At 37.2% G+C, this 24,419-nt stretch overlaps 1 protein-coding gene across 5 annotated transcripts in view; it reads left to right on the plus strand.

The window, feature by feature from the left end:
- Window positions 1-24,419, plus strand: part of LOC311279387 (uncharacterized protein) — a 190,672-nt gene that overhangs the window by 92,346 nt on the left and 73,907 nt on the right. For 4 of the 5 annotated variants that reach the window (XM_084390838.1, XM_084390839.1, XM_084390840.1 and 1 more), the window contains one exon: window positions 23,174-23,218. The exons of the other annotated variant lie outside the window; for it this stretch is intronic. In XM_084390838.1, coding sequence (XP_084246964.1) covers window positions 23,174-23,218 — 45 coding nt within the window. The remainder of the gene's footprint in view (window positions 1-23,173; window positions 23,219-24,419) is intronic. 5 annotated transcript variants of the gene reach the window in all.

Here is a 24,419-nt window from a genome sequence, read left to right on the forward strand (position 1 = left end):
AAGCTGTTAAACACAAAGGGTGGTCACACCAAATATTGATTTGATTTAGTTTATAGAAGTTATTTGATAAATACAATTTATTTATGACATTATTTTTGAAAGCATCCTCACTTTACAGCATTTTTACACAGATTTTCACAGTACTGTAGCTTTGTAGGTAGGTTTCTCCAACCTCTCCAAGGTTTCTTCACTGTATATATTTAAACAAACACACACACACACACACACTAACACAACTATTTATTTATATTGAATGGGATAAAAAAATCTCAGTGGTTCGATCAGTGAAGTATCTTATAATGGAAATGATGCATTAAACAGGAAACTGCTTGTGTGTTTGCCGGCTTTATCTTCATTGTTTCAACACCTACTTTGGTGAAGATGACATTGTCTGAGACCTTCTCTATTTATATCCGTGTTGGAATACCCCAAGCACGTTCAGGTTTTCCAGGCATCTATTTTTTATGGTGCAAGAGGCACACGTGTGTTTGGTGTTTATGTCTATGTCCTTCTCACATACAAAAAAGATATATTATATAGTATATAATATATACAGTATACATATGTATATAAGTATATACATACAGTATATATACTATATATATGCTACAGAGACACCAGACACACATGTGGCTATACTTTGTATATATGTGTACATTTTGTATATATACATTTACATTTTTTCTATTGCTAGCATATATACATCCATGCATACATGGTGGATGCTAGCAAGAATATGTCATTTCTGATTTACACTGTGGAAATGAATGATTACATTATTCATATACCATAGTAACATTGGCAGTCTAAGAGACTTACAGTAAATATACAGTTATAAATAAAACTACTACCATACTACATGTCCAGAAAACTTCTAATAGTTTATAATAGACTTGCTTGCTTTTTTGTTGGTGAAACTAAGTAAACCAGCTATATTTATCTATCATCTCACATTGTACTGTGATATTGCATGGTACTTTAAAGAATACGATGGTACTGCTTTGATACATGTCCAAAACACTTGGTTGCACCTTAGTTTGTAGTCCAAAAACCATGCTTTACTCAGTGTGTATTTTGGCCTTAATTTTGCTTTCGAAATACACACAGGTGTGACATGTTTGTGAGCACTTTTATGTGTTAGCATAATGTTCATTTACAAGTAAATAAAACACTGGAACAAATTCAGCCAGGCCGTATGGAGATTTGAAGAGTTGACGGCGCTCTCACTGCTGGGAGTTTACTACTAGATTTATGTCCTTCACAGGTAGGCTGGCTTCAGTTAACTATTTGTGGTCTAACATTGCGGAACCCGGTGCAGTGACCTTGTCGTACGCCGCTATTATCTGAGCAATAGATCTGAGTGTGTAATATTAACCTATGGCAGCAGCCTGTGGAAGAGGCAGACAGAGACAAACGTCCTCACCCAAAGGAAAAGAATTGCTTGAGTCTCCGATGAGGAGAAACGGAGGGAAAAAGAGGGAAAAGCGGCGAGAGAGGGAGGATGGATGGCCGCGACTGGGGACAGATGTGCCGAGTGATGATTTATCTGACTGTCTCAGCCTGTTCCCAGGGTGCCTCGGTGTAGCAGGAGCCACGCTTGCATGGGATAAACACATTAAGCGGCCAGTTAATTAAAGGGGCCGCACGGGCGACCCGAGACCTTGAGGATTTGATTCTCCTGGTTACGGACTAGATACAGTATGCAATCAGGATGTGTGTGTGTGTGTGTGTGTGTAGGATGGTGTGGTGAAATGAACTCTCTCTGTGATACTGTAGACGGGTAATGTAGGTCAAAGCATCTCGCCTGAATGAGAAGGAGACTTCGGTTTGGATTTAAAGGAATAGTTCACCTAAGCATTTTGTTGAATTTTCGATCTGTAGGACTTTCTTTGTTTGTGAAACACAAAAAGAGAAATTTTGAGGCACGCACTCTATCAATCTTTACAATATAATGATAATGAATGGCAAATGTCAAAAATGAAAGGATGCATTGTCAAACAAGTGACGCATAGTCTGAAGCCAAATGATAACATTATGCGAGGAGCAAACAGAAATTCAATTCTTCAGTAACATTCCCTAAGCTGTAGCTCTCTGCCATTGTTTGTTGGCTGTGTTTTAATGATGCCAGAATGTCCAACCTAACGTTTTGTGTTTTAAGACAACAAGAAAAGGGTAAGATTTTCAGAGACGACTTGCCTGAGCGTCTCAAATCTTTTCTATGCCTTCAGAAGACTTTAAGTTTAGTCATATGAACCCCCTTTATGATTATTTCAATGGTGCTTTTTGTAGCAATGCACGAACTATTGAAGTATTGGCTGATATTCGCGAGTTCTCAACCAGATGAGATACATCAATGTTATTTCTACATTAAGTTAGTTCAGGCAAGAATGAAAATAAAAATAGTAAATTCTATATTAGTACTCAATTCAAGCTGAAATTAAAGCTTGAACTTATAAGCAGTGTTGAGCAAGTTACTCTAGAAAAGTCATTACTTGCTACTAATTACATCTTCAACAGTGTAATTACTAATTACTTTCTCCAAAAAGTATTGCATTACTTTCATATTAATTACTTTCTAAATCCCATCGATATCAACCTCGATCAGCTGAACAATATAAAGATAGATGTGAAACTGCTCTTTTAATTATTTTAAATAAATAATATCTAATTGCATAAACTATTTTTTTGCATTTAAAAACATACTGTGCATTTTATCTTAGACATTACATTTTGATACTATTGTTTTATACTTTTTCAGGGGAAAAATGATTTAATTACAGCAATTATTTAGTAATGAGTTACACCCAACACTGCTTATACTGTATGTATATTTTATTTGGAATTGTTTATGTTTACAATGATTCTTTGAGTAAACATTAAAGTTATAACTGCTCAACTTTCTAATACTGGTGTTCACATCATGCACTGGGGCATGAACAATTAATAAGGTTGCATTTTTCACTGTTTTCAGTGGCATTAAAACTGTTTTTGTTACTTTTGTTGTTAGGTTTACTTGCTGTTTTGTGATATCATCAGTTTATTTTCTACTCAAAATGACCCATACATACTCAAAAACTATCCATTAATTGTTTCCATTATTGTGGGTTGTGTACCATTGAGGTTTCTGTGTTCTGTTGGGTAGATATGTTGTCTTATAGATTATACAACATTCAGATTGGTACATCAATTTGCTAGTTGAAAGTGCAACAATCTACTGTATTGTTTCCTTCAGTGTTTCTAAGTAAATCATAGACTTTAAAATCATGGCTTAATTCAGTGCTACATTGAGTAAGATTTGCAAACAGAATGAGTAAAATGTACTCGAATCAGCGTATTGAAAAGTAAACTTCAAATGAGTAAGTAGAAATTACTTACTTATTAAAGAGAATAAATAGATTTGACTTGGCTGGTTAGTTTAAATAGGTTTAGTTTTTTTTTTTCTTTTTTTTTCTCATACCCATTATGGAAGTCAGTGGTGCCCATCAGCTGTTTGGTTACTTATATTTTTCAAAATCATCTTCTTTTGTGTTCAGCATTTTCATTTTTGGCTGAACTATTCCTTTAATTCCATACATGTGAAATTGACTTAAAATCTGAGTGCAAAAGAAAAACGCTCATTTCTGCATGGTTATTTCACATTTTTAATAGCACTGCTAATTTAAAACAACTGTTAAATGTAATTTCACAATGTAGTTTAGTAGAATTGTAATATTGTTCATATTGGCTGTAATTGTGGGCTTATTGTTAATGCTCAAAATGGGTTATATATTGGTGCATCTCTTTTTTGGGAGCTCTGGATCTCCATTAATATTAACTATATTGGAATATGCAAGTACTGGTAGTACATTCTAACAACCCAATGGTTAGCTATCTCTTTAAAACACTAAGCCAGGATGAAATGAGGCGCTGCTAAGGAGAACAACAATTTAAAGAGCAGCAATTTTTACGCTTCTCCTGTCACGCACATTTGCTGACTGATGTTTGTGTACAGTGAAGTTAATTGGCTAGATGACAGCAAATTGCCTGATTAGCATTTAGTCTTCTTTCATTGAGCATTTGGACCGTCTTTGATTACAGACTACAACAACAGTTGTCACGCTAGCCTGCTGTGTGACTCCACTACCTGACCTTGTTTGTTCAAGTCTTCTGCGCTTCTGCGGCACCAAGCTTCGGTCTGCAGGGTCAGTCCAGTTGCTGTCCGGTAGGGTCAAGGGGTAGAACGATGTGAACTCATTATGGTTTCCAGTGACGACATGGTGGTTTGACGGCTCCATACTTTCAGACGGCTGTAGACACGTGTTGCGTCCAGGCGTACACGGTGTTGGGCTGGTGATGGCCAATCAGGAGCTCTGGTTCTCCATTGACCCCTCTCGCAGAAGGCAGGATTGGTGTTATTTGCGTTGCCCTTTCCCTGAACTATATGTAAGGTCAATGAAGTTAACACTTCAATGTGTTGACATTATTTTTTATTAAGGAACATAGTCATTCATTCATGTCATTGTATTAGTGAAGGTAACACTTACTATTGAAGAAAGTTTGCTAGTTTTTCCCCTCTGCACATGCTTCACTGGTCCAATGCCAGTTTACATTAGTACATTTGTGCTTACGCCACCGACTGGCGTGAGACGTTTCCCAGATGGTGTGTGTGCTCTACTTTAATCTACTCTGCCCATCCGCTCACTAAAGACCTGGAATACAATACATCCGGAGCTTTAAGAAAATCTCTAGTAATTTGAACTGAATCTGGATTCATAAAGTGTGGACTTTAAAATGCACAGTGGGCTTTGCTGTGTATCACTCATCACAGATCTGCCTGTGAAGTCTCTAAGAGCCACGAATGATCATGACCTGCTTTAAGATGGGAAAGTGTTTAAGACTCTCACGTTCGTGCACCCACACGCATTTATTTATACACGTTTATTTGACTGTTATGCCATCACTGCACAGAGGCAGTGTGAATGCATTTAGACATGCTCTTGCTCAAATTTTGGAGTCTGTATTTTATTTTATTATATTATATTTTTATTTTATTTTTAAAAAAGAATCCTGGTAAAAAATGTATCACAGTTTTGACAAAAAAAGCACAAGTTTTCAATATAGATAATAATAAATGTTTATTGAGCAGCAAATCAGCATATTAGAATGATTTCTGAAGGATCATGTGACACTGATAATGATGCTAAAAATATGCACACAAAAAAATGCATATGTGTGTGTCTTTGTGTTTGTATGTGTGTGTGTTATACTGTATAATTTTACGTTTGGAGATGCTCAAGTGAAGGTTTTGTCATATTTAGCTCACTTGAGGGCAATTTTGTCCCCCAAAGTATAGCTAAGCAAACCTACACAAAGATCAGACATAGTTTAAAGGGATAGTTCACCCAAAATAGAAAATTCTGTCATCATTTACTCACCTTCAAGTTGTTCCAAACCTGTACGAGTTCCTTTATTCTGTTGAACACAAAAGAAGATACTTTGAACAATGTCAGTAACCAAACAGTGTCAAACATTGACTTTTTTTTCTTTTTCCCCACTAGAATTTTTTTTCCTACTACAGAAGTCAGTGGGGACCAGAATATCTTTGATTACCAACATTCTTCAAAATATCTTCTTTTGTGTTCAAGACAACATAGAAACTCATATACATTTAGAACAACTCGAGGGTGAGTAAATGATGGCAGAATTGTCATTTTTGGGTGAACTATCCCTTTAAGGAGGGAAATTGGACTCAACACTAAATATAACATCCATTATGTCAGAAAAAAAACGTGATGTTTAATGACATTAGCACGAGTTATTAACACTGATGAGCTCTTAATTGAGATACTGTAATATCCCTTTTAAAAGTAGCATTAGGACTCATTCTGGGTTTGAGCAAACAGTGTATGTGTTGCCATATTTTGAGAAAAATGGCTTACTTTCTTTTTTTGTTATGTGTACTCACTCATGGAGTGCACAGGAAAGGCTCACCCATGCTGGCCTGTTCTCCACACCTATTTACCGTTTTTATATTTTAGTTGTGTTTTTAACCCTTCCACCCCTCAGCTGTCCAGTCAAAGCATTAAATCATCAGCACTTTACGCTCAGGTAAAGCTTGTACACAACATCTTTCTCATGTACCTCGAATTCTACACGCATGTTCTTTTCTTTTCCTTGCCATACTAGTGTGCTTCGTTCACTTTCCCCAGAACCCATTCATGGAACCAGATCGCCACCAAGTGGCCAATGGCGGAACGGTTTTCCCGTTTCGTCCTGAAGTGATCTGTGTAGAATGGATCAGAGGGTGACAAAAGCATCCATATTGAGCCTGAAAACGTCAAACAAAGCATAGAGTAAAATGTTGGAGCTCCATTTTGGCCAGAGCGAGCTGATGCTCTGCTCTTGAATGTCAGGCATCTCTGTATGCATGTGGTGATAGTTAGATGTTTGAAGGGTTGAATAGATACATTGTGTGCCACTCAGAACAGGGTGAACGTTAAGCTGCGTTTGAGAGTCTGCCAAGCAGCTGTCAGCTTTAGCGCTAACTATCTCTCTCTCCCTCTCTCCTTCTCTCCCTTATACCCCCAGTAAACAACTGGAACAAATCCTGTTTTATTGAGGTTTTCATTGTGCCAGTACTGTGGGTGAGCACTGCGCAGTCTTGATTTGCTGGGTTTTTAGACCATAAGTTTTAATAATGTTATTTTGCTTAAGGTTTATTGCATCAAAATATAGTAATTTAGTTAGATACTGTTTTACACCGTCTGAGCTTAGAATCAAACAGCCTTTTTTGTTGCTGTTCCTTTAAGAGTTGTGTGTGTGTGAACTATGCTGGTACTTGAAGGTTAGCCAATTGTTCATCAGAGCGGTCTGAGTAGCTGAATATTGAGTAGGAATTAATGTTAATGCGTTCGTGATCTTGATGTCAACTATTCTGATTTTTAAAATATTTATTAATTTGTATCGTGGCTCTATTCCTGAGTGAGCTGCCTTGTTTTCTACTGCATGCATAAGCATCATCCTAACTGATATTTTGGTTAAAATATCTAATTTTAGTAGAGTTAGCATGTTGCTAGGTTAGCAAGTTTAGGCTAAAATATTCTATTTTAATTTGGTTGAACTATTTTTATCCCCATTTCTTGGTATTGAGTGATATTTGTCACAGTAATAGAGCGAAACAGTGCCCACTCACTTTTTCAGCAGCCTTTGTTCCGAATGTATTTTTTTCCTATTCATTTTTCCCCATAGGGATTTAAAAAAAAAAAAAAACTTTGTGAAAGGCCATGGCCATTTTTAGGCCATGAACCAAACCAACCAGTTTCACGGTAAATCATAACATTACAGACTTTGATTTGAAGCAAAGAAGCATTTTAAAATCTACAAAAAGACTAAAATACAAGACTGTGCACTGATGGGCATTGGTAGAAAGAACTACAATCCCATGAAGCATTGCAAATGACAATAATAATTATATAGAATACAGAAACAATCGATTGTAAGTTTATTGCAAAGTATACATATGCACAAACATTTAAAGAGATAGTTCACCCCAAAATTAAAATGTTTGTCATTTGCTCACCTTCATGTTGTTCCAAACCTGTATAAATTGCTTTCTTCTGTTGAGCACAAAATATATTTTAAACAATGTTGGTGACCAGAGAGTGGACGGTAACCATTGACTTCCACCGTTTTTCCCCGCCTACTATGCAGAGCTCATTTCCCAGTACATTCAGCATCTGGCTCATATTCGCCATCTCAAACATATTCTCAAAACTATCATTTTCAACATCTTCAAAATCGATATTTCGATCTCTAACAGCTTCTCCACCAGATTCACCATAAGTGACAGTGACACTAATATTTGATTGTGTTCAGTTCTTGCTCTGCAGTAAATCGCTGAGCCATTTCAAGTTTTGCTGATGATTTTTCCTATTCTTTTGTTTTCTGTCTGCGGGAACTTTGAGTGAAACGTCACTTCATCATTGTGTATCATTGTAAGTTAAAATAATGGCTTCAACAAAACAGGATGCTGCCTTACTAGTCTTTGAAAGTTTGATTGCTAAACATGTTTTTTTGTGGTTCATGAACTTAAGCAGTACTGTTATCATCATTGTGCCTTGAGCAAAGTCACTTCTCAGGTTGCTTCAGGGTGACTGAACTTGCCATTTGCTTTAGTTAAGAAAGTGTCTGCTGAAACACTGTATTGGACATAACAAGTTCTTATTTGACTAATTCATCAAATCAGAACACATCCAAAGCATTACAGAACTAAATCATCTGCAGTCTTTGTCAGAAATCGTACTAGCCCAAAGGTGTGCTCACTGCGCAGCTCAAATGATCTCTGGGTAGAAAACATCTGTCGAAGGGGAGGGAAAGGCAACATTTCAGAATTAATCTTAATTACTGAATTAATTAGCTATGTTTGTCTTCTGCTGGTAGACAGTTGAGGTAATTGCAAGTGTTTGGCGATTATGAGTGTTGAGATGAGAAAGGTCTTGTTATCCTGGTTTGACCGAGAGGCTGATCAAAGGTGTGTGTTGGGAATGTCTCACTCTTACCAGTTTTTCATCAGTCAGAGGCCAGACATCAGTCGCATCAGTTCCAGATAGGGAGGGTGCCATGGCAACCGCTGAGATGATTCTTTATTCTTTGCTTATGTATGTGTATGTCCATATCAAGTACATTATTGCCAGTTATCTAAGGGGATTTGCACATGTGGATTTGTGCCGATGTGTGATTTTCTATACCTCAAAATATGCTCTAGAATCCTATTGAAAATTCTTTTCTGATTTGGAGTCGGTCCTAATAGGAATTTTCTTTCAGGATTCCAAACGAGATTTATTAAAAAGCTTATTTCCTACCATTGCTGTTAAGAACGTGAATTTAAAGAACATCATTCAGTGGTTTTACATCTGCAGCAGCTCCCTGAGCTCCCAATTTTGTTTCACTGTCCCATGGCAGGACCTTATTCCAGTGTCTTGTGATCCAATACCAGTAGGGTTCTGATAATGATTGCACTATATCCAATAAGACTGTAAGAATCAAATAATAAGGATCATAAAATCTTGTTGGGAGTTTTCATTTCATCCAGTAGGATTTTATTTAATTCCAACATGATTCTACTTGATTCTGTTAATATTAGTTCCAAAATATGGTATCAAATCCAGTAGGAATACTGTGCACATTCCAATTGTTTTTGACTTGAGACATCCTAATTTTTATGTGAATAACTATAATACTGTGTGTGTATATGTATGTATGTATGTATGTTTATGTGTATATATATATTAGGGCTGTCAAAAGATTAATCACGATTAATCCATCCAAAATAAAAGTTTGTGTTTACATAATATATGTGTGTGTACTGTGTATAATAATTTTTTATATATCAATACACACACATGCTTGTATTTATATTTAAGAAAAATGTGTAATTTATATATATAAAAAATTATCTTTATATATAATATAAATTAGATATAAATATATACAGTATATGTATGCAAATATTTCTTAAATATATACATGCATGTGTGTGTATTTATATATACAAAATTATTATACACAGTACACACACATATATTATGTAAACACAAACTTTTATTTTGGATGGATTAATCGTGATTAATCTTTTGACAGCCCTAATATATATATATATATATATATATATATATATATATATTTACATAGATAGATAGATAGATTGTAGGCTGCATTTATTTGATCAACAATATAGAAAATCAGTAATGTGGTGAAATATTAATACAATTTTTAATATATTTTAAAATATAATGTATACCTGTGATGGCAAAGCTGAATTAATTTTTTCCTAGTTTTTTGTTTGTTTTTCAGTTTATTATGTTTTATATGAAGCTAATATCAGTTTGTTTAAGGTTACTGTGGTAATTTCTTTCTCAGCAATTATTCTCTAGGTTGTTGTCTTTCCAGTTTGATTTATTTGTTTGTTTGTTTGTCCCACATATGTGTATATCTCTAGCATATAAAGTAGGACTGGGCTTTGGCACAAATTTCACGGCTCAATTCGATTTCGATTCACAAGCTTGTGAATGTCGATTCAGTTTGATTCAATATCAAATATCAGGTGCCGTACATGGTCAATTTCCTCTAGAAATATAATTTTTTATTTATTTCATTATAACAACATTAGTCCAAAAGTATTAGTCCATATTAAAAGGTTCAAATGAACTAATTTGAGACTACTTACATAATTACACGTTTTTATAATAGTGTTTTTTATATAAACATTTAAATGGTGGCTGTCATAAAAACACAAATCATTTATTCAAACACAATAAATATTGAAGAACAGGTCGAGTATAAATACAATGAAAATGCAATATAGTTTATATTTTTATCAAAATGCGCCTAATGGCTTTTGAGGTGAATATAACATTACTTGACATAGTTCGAAACCTGAAAACAGCATAGACTGAAAGATTGATTCTTGGGATTTAAAGGCATAGTTCACCCAAAAATTTAAATTCTGTCATCATTTACTCACCATCATGTCGTTCAAAACCCGCAAGACTTTCGTTCATCTTCAGAACACAAAGTATATGTGAATAAAATCCTAAATTCAATCTGTTCACCGTATAAATTGAGCTCTTTAGTCCCCATTTTCTGTAGATACATGTTCAATTCATATTGACTAGTTTAATTCTCTCTTTATGAACTTTTTGAAGCGTCAAAGTGGTAGTTGTCTATGGAGGGATAGAAAGCTCTCAGATTTCATCAAAAAGATCTTCATCTGTGTTCCAAAGATGAACGAAAGTCTTACGGGTTTGGAACGACTTGAGGGTGAGTAATTAATGACAGAATTTTCATTTTTGGGTGCACTATCCCTTTAAGAATCAATATCAGTTCTTCAAAATGAGAATCGATTAAAATTGAGAAATCTATATATATATATATTTTTTTTTTTGACCCAGTCCTAATATAAACTGTTGTGTGGGTCTGACTATCTGTCTGTGGCCGTGATGGTTGAGTGTGAATCACCAGCACACACAACCGCTTGTGTGGCTCCCAGATGACTCACGGTGACACCAGTGGTGGAGCACAGGATCAATTGGCACAAAAGAGACTTCATTTTATCAGATATCACTAGAGGAGCAACCTGTAACCATGGAGACAAGACACTGGCTGGTGCTGTCATGTCCTGTAGCGTGTGTTTCACGGGGGTTTCGGATTGCATTTGAGCAGTGCAACATCTGTGTATATATACAAAAACATCCACAAAATATTGTGGGTAACTGTAATGAGTGATAAGAGCTAAATTGCATGAGGATTTATTGTTCTGCAGATTTTTAATTACACCAATTACAGAGAAGCCACTTTCTTTGATTCCTTTAGATTCTGAGTGGAAAAAGAGAGCACAGGAAAAAGACCACTTGGAAATTCAATAAAGAAAATATAGGCTATTACTGGTAGATCTGTAGCTCTGTTTCAAAACTCAGTGAGCCGCCTACCTAGACAGCATTTTAAGGCATCATATTTGTGGTCAAGAAGGCTGAAGGTAGAAAAGGCAATATTATACTGGCATCCATCATATTCATCTATCAAATTTTTTAAAAGAAGGCCAAATTACAATTGAAATGTCCTTCATATTGTTTTTCTTTAATCTCAACAGCGAAATGTCTTGAGGAATATGCATGTAAATGAATGAGACTTCCTTTCCAAACATTCCAACAGCTCATGGGAAATATATACTGTATATATGTGTGTGTGTGTGTGCGTGTAGAGGATTAGATTCTTTAATGACAGACATTACAGGCTCTCTCTGGCTTATCATCCGACCTCTTCTATGTAGGAGAGTGTGTGTTCACAGCAGATTACTGGAGCTTTTGAAATGCTAGATGTGCCTTTATGTCCATCATTCCCTCCTCCTCACCCCCATGCGTCCCTTTAACAAATATTCTGTAATCCATGGCACCTGACCCAGGCGGGGTCTCAGTGAGACTGTTGACATTTCAGATCAGGATTAGAGCGCTGCTTTAAATATTACCCAGGTTGATGTTTGTTTGCTTTGCTCCTGGCGAGACAGAAGTGGGTTAGATGAAAGCAACCCGTCTCATATTAGTGTACTCCGTCCTGCGGGTACGCTGGCATTCTCCAGGCCTGACTGTGTGGGGCACGGTTCAAATGAAAGATTAAAGCACATGGTAAAACCTTTCAGATAAGGCTTTGCAAACTTCTGTCCTGAGTATGGGGATCTCTTGTGTTTGGTTTTATTAACGGTTCTGTAATGTCTGAATTCCTCCACTGAATACTGAATACTCTGCTGAATAGAGATTGAATCTTCAGTACCACAGCAACAGAAATCACATTTTAGCTAAGTTGTGAGCTTGAAATCTGAATTGAATTTGACGAGAAAGACCGGGGCCATTACAATAATACAAACAATAAATAGTTAATAGCCCCTTTCACACAGTAATCCCAGTAAATTACCATAAAATGACCAGAATTTGAAGCAACTTCTTTGACGCTTCAAAATGTTCAATAAAGAGATCGTAAATCTAATCCATATGAATTGAGCGGTTTAGTCCAAATTTTCTGAAGAGACTTGTTCACTTTATATGAACAGATTTAATTTAGGCTTTTATTCACATATAAACATTGATCAGCAAACATAAACAACCGAAGCTCAACCGAACCTGCTTGACGTACGAGAAAAAACCTCATGAACCTCAAGAATGAACCTCATTGGTTCTTGCGGAAGCTCAAACGTGCTGCGTAACACAAGAATGAACCTCATTGGTTCTTGATGAAGCTCAAACATGCTGCGTAACACGAGAATGAATCTCATTGGTTCTTGCGGAAGCTCAAACATGCTGCGTAACACAAGAATGAACCTCACTAGGTTCTTGAGGAAGCTCAAACGTGCCAGTAATTTACCAGAAAAGACTGTACAGTATGTGGCTGTAATGTCTGTCTTCATACAATGAGACCAGTGGAGTCCAAATCCTGAACAAATTACTCATATGAGCTGGTTGTTCTTAATAAATCAGTTAAACTTGGGCCTACAATGACTCGCTTACTCACTGAATAGTGTGGAATGGTTCTTGACATAGGCTACTCATTGAACCACTTTCATGTTCAATTCGAACTGAATTCTACTCAATTCTTGTAAGTATGTTTAGTTATTCGTCGAATGCCACTGAGTAAAAGCGTGAAAGGCGAAGCTTGAATTTCCAGGTATGTCCCTCTTTGGCTAATGTATTTTCAAGATGGAGGTGCAACATGGCTGTCGCCATTCGAGCGACTCGCTCGTATGTATTCTGAATTGCAGATTCTACGCTTACAAGAATTCTTGATTAGTTGGTGGTAGTAATTACACATGAATGGGCACATATAGTTTTGAAAGAAAAAAGTGTTTTTTTGCTAAGAAACAACTTAAAAAATTACACAGTGTAGCTTAAATATTGTGGAATCAGAACCAGAGTAGTTCCATTTGACCTCATATGATTCCCATTGCTTCTAGTTAGTATGATAAATAAATGTGACTCTTTGTATACATAGAAATATTGTTGAGAATATGTGTGATGCTCGTGTGAATGGATATTTTCATAGGATTACAGAGTTTAGGGTTGTGTACTTTCAGACTCTGCAATAGGATGAGTTCATTTGAGTTGGAAATCTGTGCATGTAAACAATCATTAATCAGTCATTCTTTTTCCCTTTCTCTCATACATGCATTGCATTACACACACACACACATACACACACACACGCACGCACACACACACCTCCCACAGCTGTTGCTCCCTAATGTATGTCTGTGACCTAAACTTGGCCCTCACAAGAACTTATAATAATCAATGTTGTCAAATTTATAGGCCGTTCTGTTGCATAGCAACAGGGAGAGAGGAAAGCGAGGTGATGCTGTGTGTGAGTGATCTGAGGTCTGTGTGAAAGGGTGAAGTGTCACACCATTGATCCCTTTTTTTTCCCTGCCATGCAGAGATTCCCTTGTCTGAACAGGTCATCCCACAGCTTTAAGCACTTTATTTTATGTACTGTATATATAAACGTAAATATTATATGACCCGGTCTGACAATAATTTATTTTAATTCAAAGACCTTATTTACTTGTCAGTACGCCAGACCTTATTTACTTGTCTGTGTTACCGGCGTTACACAGTGTTGGGCCGTTCACGGATTACATTACTTGCTCGCCCTGGCACTGCCCCCATTGTCTTTTTTATTTTTCTACACAGATTAAAACCATTTAGTTTAGTTGGACAATAGACACTACAATTATAAACTGAAATACAGCACGAGTTGCAGCACAGTGCATCAGTAATTATAATTTGTTACACTTATATAGCACTTATCTAAGCACTTAAAGTGCTTTACATAGAAGGGGGGAATCTCCTCAATCACCACCAATGTGCTGCATCCACCTGGATGATGTGACGGAAAGCCGTAGTGTGCCAGAACGCCCACCACACACCGGCTTACTGGTGGAGAGGAGACAGAGTGATAGAGCCAATGAGTATACATGGAGATGATTAGGAGGCCATGATGATGGACAGAGGCCACTGGGCAAATTTGGCCAGGAGACCAGGTTACACCCCTAATCTTTTGAAGGACATCCTGGGATTTTTAATGACCACAGAGAGTCAGGACCTCGTTTTAACGTCTCATCTGAAGGACGGTGCTTTTTGACAGTGTATTGTCCCCATCACTATACTGGGGCATTAGGACCCACACAGGCCACAGGGTGAGCAGCATCCCCTGACCTCACTAACACCTCTATTAGCAGCTAGTTTTCCTAGGAGGTTTCCCATCCAGGTACTGACCAGGCTCAGCCCTGCTTAGCTTCAGTGGGCAACCAGTCTTGGGCTACAGGGTGATATGGCTGCTGATAAAAGTGATTTTAATACCTTGTATATTGATATCAGCTCTCTGTTGCCTGCAAATTAGGCCTATACACAGAGCGTGAACAAATTCAAGCGTGAAAAGCGAGCGATTTCTATACCCCGTTTACTGTACTAGCTGTGTGTCGCAAGTTTATTTACTGGTGTGAAAATTTCCTCACTGTGACATACTTAGTTTTCAGTTTATTCAGATAATCAGCTTAAGTTTTATCTCTTAGGCATTTCTCATAGCCTCATAATCAAAGTCTTCATTCAACAGCTTAAACATAAATGCATCCATTCTTAAAGAGGTGGTATAATTCCCTTTTCACAAGATGTAAAATAAGTCTTTGATGTCCCCAGAGTGTGTATGTGAAGTTTTAGCTCAAAATACCCCAGAGATATTTTTATATAGCATGTTAAAATTGTCACATTTTGAGGGTGAGCAAAAACACTGCGTTTTTGTGTCTGTCCCTTTAAATGGAAATGAGCTGCTGCTCCCGGCACAGAGGGCGGAGCTACTACAGCTTGTGTCCTTTGCAGCTTCGATTACCTCACACAGACATGCACTGAAAATTTCAAAAACTTTTAGCCTTTTATGTTCAAACCAGAGTCAGACAAAGATGGAAAGACTCAAGCAGAATTGACAACATGTAGACAACATTTCTGAATGGTTATTTATGTAGCTTATGTATAGTTATCTTCTAGTCATTGATTAGCATATTCTGTCATGATAATCTATCTAATCGTGTTCCGGGGGCGGGGTTTATGTAAATTGTAGGGTTTGTGATGCCACTAACCCGAGAGGAAGCTTGTGTCAGAGTCCTGCAACGGGTCGGGTACCCGCATAAAAGTGGCTAAAACGGGTGGATTGTGACATTCCTAAAATTCACGGTTGGGGATGCGGGCGGATAATGAACTCCTTGCAGGTGGGTAGCGGATGAAAAATATGTGCAATATTTGTATGTCTAAATTACCATTACACATACGCAAATATGTGTTTTAGTCAGGCCATCCTTAAAAATATTCTTGTTTGCCGTAACCTGACCCTGTCAATTTAGGACCGACCCAATTATTATTATTTTTTCCCTTTTAGTCCGACCAACTTGCCGGTTGTAAACTTGCATTAAGACCGACCGAATTTTTTTTTTTTTACTCTTCAAACAACTAATACAAATTCAATAAAATTATATTAATTATATTTTAGTAAGTATTGTGTATATAAATTGCCCATATATAGGCCTACATACAAACGTAGGCTACGCTCTTTCTTTTAAATAAAAACCCGTGGCGTCATCTATGATTATAAGGGCTGTAGGCTATATGTGAAATGAAACCGAAATCGCAACACTCAAGGCCACGAACCTACAATTAAAACTTTCACAGAGATCTCAAACAGGCATTTAAAACACCAAATATTAAGAATTGGCATATCAAGCAAAATAATATTCGATGATTGATAGAAAATCATATCTCTCCCCCCACATGCTCACCGGCAACGTTCCGACATTAAATTTCTCTGTACTATAGGGCAGGCTAATAGGCCTATGTGTTGTAGCCCAGTCATTAAAAAACGATTTAGTTTCATATTCATGTTTAAATTAAATATATATATATTTTTAATTTCATGTTGATTATATGAAAAGTGAAAAGCATGAATAAGATAAGATGATCCCGAATATCGGGAGACAAATGGAGTGGGCAGACATGATTTTGACCACTTCATTAAGTTTGTTTTTGTAGAAAGCCTTTCTTTAAAGTGAATTTCGTTTTGTATTAATTGTATCTTAATTTCAATCAATGTTTCATCAACCAATTTCCTGGATTTAATAAATAAGAGGTAGGCTAAATATAGCAGGCAATATAATCAGGACACGGAGGCGCCGGCGCGTGAACTGGAGCTCGTCTCTTAAATGAACCGAAACTCAGCGTATAAGCTATTTGCCTCACAGACCTGAGAAATAGAAAGCATGAAATGTGTACTTTTAAACAAAACAATTCAAAACGAAAGAAAACAGACTGCTCTCTGCTTATGTAATCCGTATGAAATGTGAATTTCTCTCTGGCGCGTTCACTACTGCGAAGATCGCGAGTCAGCATCGTCAACTTCATCTTTGACACAAACACTTGTTTATTAATAACCAATTGAAATTGAAATGTCTCCTTGATATATTTTAGCTTGTGTGTGATTTATCGCGGGCACGGGTCGGGTAACGGGCCAAATATTAACGGGTCTTGGCAGGTGCGGATTCAATTTTGATATTATCACGGGTGACGGGTCGGATCTGGTGCTGAACTTTGCGGGTACGGGCGGGTCTCCAAAAATGGACCCGTGCAGGACTCTGGCTTGTGTAGTCCCTACCAGCAGTTTGTTGTATAGTCTTTAAAAAGCAATTTATTTAAAAGCAAATATCTTCCTTTGCTTTGAACTTTGAGCATCGTAACTGTGCAGATGTTATTTATGCTCAAACAGCAACATTACACACTAACTAAAGTTAGAAAAGTAAAAACATAATCAACCACCCCTTTAAAGAGATAGTTCACCCCAAAATGAAAATGTTGTCATTAACTCACCCTCATGTTGTTCCAAACCTGTATGAGTTTCTTTCTTCTGTTGAACACAAAAGAAGATATTTTGAAGAATGTTGCTAACCAGTTTTGGAACAACTTGAGGGTGAGGAAATAATGACAGAATTTTTTGGGTGAACTATCCCTTTAAGAATAGATAACATCTATATATTATTTTGCTCATTTTAACCCTGTTCTTCTTTGCCAGTGTCAGATGTGGCTTCTCTTTGAAACTCTATGTAAAGGTCAGCATCATCTCAGAGTCTGCTCTTCACTTCACAGGTGAAGCTGGTGTTTGGTTTGTTTCTAGCTGAGCACCAGGGAGGCATCTGTTTCTCAAACTAGACACTCTGATGTACTTGTCCTCATGTTGTGGTGCACCTGGACCGTCCATGTCTCGTTCTGTCCTGGTTAGATCCAGTTTGCTTTCTTTCTTTCTTTTTAGAAAGTAGTGTGTATGCCTTTCATCTCTCAGAAAAAAAAAAACCCCAACAACAACAGGGTGATGCGACTTCCACTTTACTGGATTGTGAAACCTTAAATGGTGTTTAACATGCAGATTCATCGTTTCAGTGTAATCTACAACTTTTGCATTGCATTTCACACTTTTTCCCCCCATTTCGGGGTGGGAATCTCATGGCGGATCTCATGGCCACCAAGATATTAGTATTCACATAAGAGCAATATTTTAGGGACAAATAGAGAAGATAATTCGAAAATACATCATTCATCATCTGTTTGGCATAATATATATATATATATATATATTTTTTTTTTTTTTCATAATGATTTTGTTGTCCTATGTTTTTCAGAAAGCACAGGCTGAAACATGAACAAACCGTTCATTGAGCTGTTGTGCAGAATCTGCATTGTGTTAACATATCATTACTGCTGATAACACCCAGACTGATTTTCACTGAACAGCATAATCAGATGATGGATATAAACTTTCAAAGCCATGATAATTACATATTACATATTGAGAATTACATATTTTCCCTTTAGTATTTCCTCATATTCCCAATTTATACTAATGCCTTGCTTACTGTAGCAGAACAATCGTAATTATGATGGCATTACTTAAACTACTTCAGTTATAATTGATATTTCACAGACATATTTTGCAGTAGATGAGTAGGAGGAGTGGAGTTTGATATTATTTCAGTAATGTATTCTTTAGTATAAATCTTGCTCATGTTTAAAGGTTTTTTTGTTTTCAGTTAATGCTACAGACTGAATGATACATTCAAATTGTTTGTTGAATCAAAGGCTTCTTGATAAGAGGATCATGCTTGTGGATTGGAGATTGGATGGAAAATCCAGCTTAACATAGTGTCGTAACCAGAAACGCGATAAAAGGTATCTTTTCCTTGTTAGTTTTTGTCCTAACCAGCCATGACGGCAACATGCGACAAGCGAACTGGGTTTTAACGGTTTCTATTCCTGTGACGTCACAGCTGGAACAACAACATACAAGGTATGACAATGAGGTACTGGTTGTGTGCTTTATTTAATGTGTAAAGAATTTAACGCGAGTTTGAATATCATTTTGCGTGACCTTTTATAGCCATACTGAAAGCGACAACCTCATATCTTAAAAACAAATGAAAGAAAACAAGAACGAGGCTTTCCTGTAGCTCAAACAGTAGAGCGTTGGCGCTTACAACGCAAGCGATAATGGGTTCGATTCCCAGGGAAAGCAAGAACTGATAAGAATGTAAATGTGTACCTTGAAATGCAATGTAAGTCGCTTTGGATAAAAGCATCTGCCAAATGCATAAATGTCAATGTAAATGACAAAGATTGTTTCGTTCACTCACTATGTAATTTTAATATAGGGATGTCCCGAGCCGGACTCAAGGATCTGTATCAGGGCCACTTAAGCATTTATTTAACTGATCAGTATCGGCTATCCTAAGCCCGATCCTTTATTTTACGTCAGCTGTCATGCAGGTGTCGTGCTGTAGGTGGTGGGAAATGCACCTTCAAGTTGGTTTGCCAACTGCCATTTAAAAGCAGAAGAAGCTCAAAAGCAACACGCTATGGCAGCGATGTCTCAGACAGTCTGATGTCCGCTTCGGACTTGACTGACAGACTGGCACTCTGACACTACGAGCTTCAATGCTTTCTAACCTTAAATCCACAATTTTTCTTTTTATTGTAATTATTCTGCTTGTTGTACATATTAAACACAAGGTTTATATCAGTAGTCCCATATTCATATTTGTGACCACACAGTCTGTTTACAATGTCTACCATTGAGTATCTTATTATTAGAATAATATATATTTATACTAAAATAGAGGTCTATAAACATAATTACTATAGTAAATGTTATATTGGAAATCCTCTGTTGTGATAGATGCACCTTTTTTACATTTGAGCTGCCCCAGAGAAACTCTCTGCATTGGATTGATTTTAATAACTTTAATGTACTTGAAGTGTGCACTAGGAAAATTTACATATTGGACAGACTCTGTATTGGCAGATACTCAATATTTAATGACTGATTGAATCGGGGGTACAAAAAACTTGATCGGGACATACCTAAAGGCCCAGATATACTCACGGCGAAGTTCTTTTTCATTCTTCGTTTGGGGTAAAACGAAGTTCAAAATACGTGAGCAGCGATATAGCCTACTGTTAGCGAACATCCGACGTCGCCCACACAGCTGAGAGCGGCGTTTAGATGAATATGTAAATATGTGCTGCGTGCTTTCCTCTCAATAACAAAATAAATACAACAAAATTGAGAAAACAGCAAGAATTTTTTTTAATAAATCATGAGAAAAGCATCTGATCATAGCAACATGGATGTTTGCACAAGCTCTGCAATTCGGCACTCCAGTAAAATCACGTCACGTTTATATAGCACTCGTGCCAATGCCAAATGTAGCATGAAAAACAGTGTCAGTGTCTCGTTTCATCAGAAGTACAACTTCATTTTCTACTATAAATCAGATCTCCATTGTGTTTATGTTTTCACTCACGGACGTCTGACCTCGACGGACTGAACAGAAGAAAGGAACTGGATAAGATTTCCACGTGAAAGGCGAGCCTCCGCGCACACCTGCCTATTATGTAATCGCCACGGACCAATTGTATAGAAAGGTGTTTACCAGCCGTGGCAAGCTGTTTCGAACTCCCAAAACGAACTCCAAACGAAGTTCGTTTTGGCCTGATTTTGTACGAAATCATGTCACATCAGTTCGTTCTTCAATTTCGCTTGAAGTATATCGGGGCTTTAATTAGTAAAAGGGTGTAATATTTAAGAATTTGATTATGTACTTATCCATTTTATTGCGAGTGCAGTGCGTTTGCAAAGAGACTCCGCCCACGCGCTCTTCTGATTAGCTGTTACTTTTTGTAGTTGTGGTGTGGACAGAAAAATTGCTTGTCGCTGGAATCTCATTGCTTTATGTCTGGTTAGGGCATGGTTTAACCGTTTAGGGACAGTTTTTTAGCTGGTCCAAGCTAGATATTAGCCAATCACTGGTTGGTCGACCACCCGCCATCTTCTATAAACCAACATAAAGCAACATGTTTGAGACCCATGAAAGAGGCACTCAAACCATATCAAGTTATCTGCCTATCCTGCCAGTAAACAACCAGTTAGAAATACCCAAGCAACCATCCACAACACCCTAGAATAGGGCCATAGTTACACACCAGGGGTCTCATTTATAAAGCGTGCGTACGCACAAAACGGGGCTGGAAACGTACGTACGCCAGTTCCCACGCAAAGGTTGTGATCTATAAAAAACAAACTTGACGGGAGAATGTGCGCACCTTTAAGCAAACTTTGAGCCGTGCGTACGCACATTCTGGAGACAAAGGGAATTGGCGACACCGATGGTGAGCTGGAGTTTAGTGTCTTTTTGGTCACTTTTAGACAGACAATCTAAAGAAAATTTAACATATACAGAAAGATAATACAGATATAATTTCACTCACCAAGCCTGTCACTTGAAGCAAATATCCATCCCTTCTTAAATGTCCGCGCCAGCGAGCGCGTTGGGCCGTTTAGTGAAACTGACGCAAATAACAGTTTAAATAAATAAAATAATGATTTAAACTAATGGAGTTAAGCACTTAAACATGAAATCATTACTGAGAAGTTACAACATTTTTATATTCAAATTCAGTCAATAGAAATATTTGTTGTTAATGCGGTGTTTTTGAACACTTTTCCTCTGGCATGCTTTGTTTTAATGTTTTAACCACAGAGATAACTGCTTATCATGATAATACCAGATTGTCTGAGAAAATAGTTTCGTGCAAATAATGCCCAAGGACTATCTGTTTCCATTAAAAGTATTAAAAATACAGTTCGGCCACTGGAAAAGATTGAGAAAAACTTTCTCTGAAATGTGTTTTACACTATTTGATTTATGTATTCAAAAACAAGGCAAGATATAGGCAACTACTTGATTTTTATTAATGTAATGTGTCTTGTACCTTTAAACGTTATCACGTGGATGAATAATCATATGCAAATGATATGCAGATGAGGATCTGCATAGTAAAACTAGGCGTTGTAAGCTCCATATATGGTTATTTCGGGGAGGAGACGCATGTGCGCACAATCTTCCGCTGAGTGGGATTTATAAAGTGAATTCTGCGCAGGTTCTGGCGTACGAACGGTTTTATAAATCCGAATATTATTTTGCGTACGCCATTTTTGGCTTTCGGGCGCACGTACACTTTTAGTAAGGTTCCTACGCACAGTTTTATAAATGAGACCCCAGGACATTAAGAAGATGAGCATGGAATTTCAGACAATGTCTAATACAAGTATCTGCTGAGATTCTTTCTGGTTGTTTTGTCATTAAGGTTCATTTTCCCTAATTCCTCTAAAATTACCAGCACACATGCATTCATACAAGGCCTGATGATGAAAGTGGTTCAGTGTTTGGGAGCTCTTTATGTTGCAGGTAGTGAAAATGACAAACACTGGCACACTCAACATCATTGAATCAAAGACTATGTAAATGAACAGTTCTGGGGATACAGACAAGCCACTGCCTTTTGTGTGCAATGTTCCACTTCCTCTTTCATCCAACCATGACCAGCGATCTCACAAACACTCCCCAAATATACAAAAAAGACAGTCTGGTCTTCCGCCGCCGCCTGCTGAATTCGTAATAAAGGTGTACATATTGCTGAAATTGCACCGTGTGCATGTATATAAGACGTCTCCATAAAATTAATTTAGGAAATACGTCCTGTTCATTCTTCGAGGGACAATGTGGAAACTAATTTCCTCGAGGTTGTCTTTATGTCAGTTTTTTCGATACGCTCATGTCATCGTGCCGCTTCGAAAATTAAACCGGTGACTGGCAGTTTTGACGGCTTTCATTGTACCCACCTCATGCACTTTGCCGTTTTGTGTGTTTCGAGCACATGAATTGAAGGTGGTTATTATATTTGTGAATAGTCCATTATGTCCAGGCGAGCATTCGGGTCCGTGAACAGGGACGCGTTCTGTTCGTCACAGAGGGCCTGCTTTGATTGATGTGGCCGGGGTTTGTCACAGCTGGGAGGGAGGTGATAGACTTGGGTGGTATAGAGAAAGCGATGCACCACACAGAGCTATGCAATTAAGCTGTTTTCTTTCGGTTAATTAAAAGCAAATTAGTGACTGCTACAAGAGGAGCTGTCGTCTTCTAATTGCCACCCAGCATTGCCAAGCATAAACCTGTTTTTGAAACGGCCTGTCTTTACTTATTCTCTCATGTTCTGTGTCGCAGGGCCGGCGGGGAAAATCAGGAGAACCGGGCACTCCAGGACCACCGGTAAGACTTCGTTTATAGTTTGTGGAAAAAAAAAGAGTGTGGATAAGAAAGTGGCCAACTATTTAATAATGAGGGAGACCGAAAGTAAAAGTTGAATATTTGGCCATTAAAAACTGGACAGCCTGGCCCAACCAATCATTAGCTTGCCAACCGGGTTAAGAAAAATAAACTTAATTCAAGATATTTACCCTGTGGTGAAAATAAAGCTTCACATGTGGTGTTTTTAATATGCTTTAAGACAAACCATGTGCAAATTCATAAGTCAACACCATTGCAGAGTTTTAATGGATGCTATTATTGCCTACAGGGGGACTTTAAGTGAATTTGGAGAGACCCATAAAGTATTTGGATACTTAAGTCTCATTTAAAAGTGTTTCAGTGTCATTGCATTAGATGCAAAATATCAAAGAAAGATTATTATTATTTTTGTTGTTTTATCATCTGAAAGAAACCTCACAAACTTCTATTTATGAAATGAAAATGAAACATGAAAGTGTACATGTGCTTTATTCCTACCTGCCATTTGATTTGATGTGATATTTTATGATGTAATACAATGACATGTTACGCAAGTGTCCAAATAACCTTTAGGGCCTCTATATCTCGTTTTAGAGATGTTTAGATATTAATATGTTACAGTTCATGAACTGATTTGATTATTTTTTTATTATTTAGTGAAGAAGCACATTGTAAAAAATGTCTGGTATTACCTGTTGATGCAGTGGATGACATATTTGGTATATATCAGCATTAACATTATGAGCCACTCTCAGGCCCACACAGAATCTGTTCCTGCAAAATCTCCACAAATTTCTATGCCTGTCATTCACAAAGTTTTAAACCCTGCGTGTTTGTCTGTTATATATTTTGGTGAGATATTTCACCTCCTGTAATAGCTCAATTTTACAATATTTAAACCCATACCACAAAATTCTGCAACATTTCTCCTAAAATTGAAAGTGCTAAGTCCAGATGTTGTATGGTCCAAAAGTAAAGTTTAGATAGGTATCATTCATTCCTAATTACCAGGAAAACAGCTTCATTTTAAGGTGATAAAGTTGTATCAATACTTTTTTAGTATTAAATGATTGAATATGCAGGGGTTTTTAGACCACAATAATGTATTAGTATGGTGTAGGGCCTCCTTTTATGACCAATATAGCATCAATTTGTCTTGGGAATGACAAGTACAAGTCCTGCA

This window comes from Rutilus rutilus, assembly GCF_951802725.1.
Source record: "Rutilus rutilus genome assembly, chromosome: 20".
In the NCBI taxonomy this organism is placed as follows: domain Eukaryota; kingdom Metazoa; phylum Chordata; class Actinopteri; order Cypriniformes; family Leuciscidae; genus Rutilus; species Rutilus rutilus.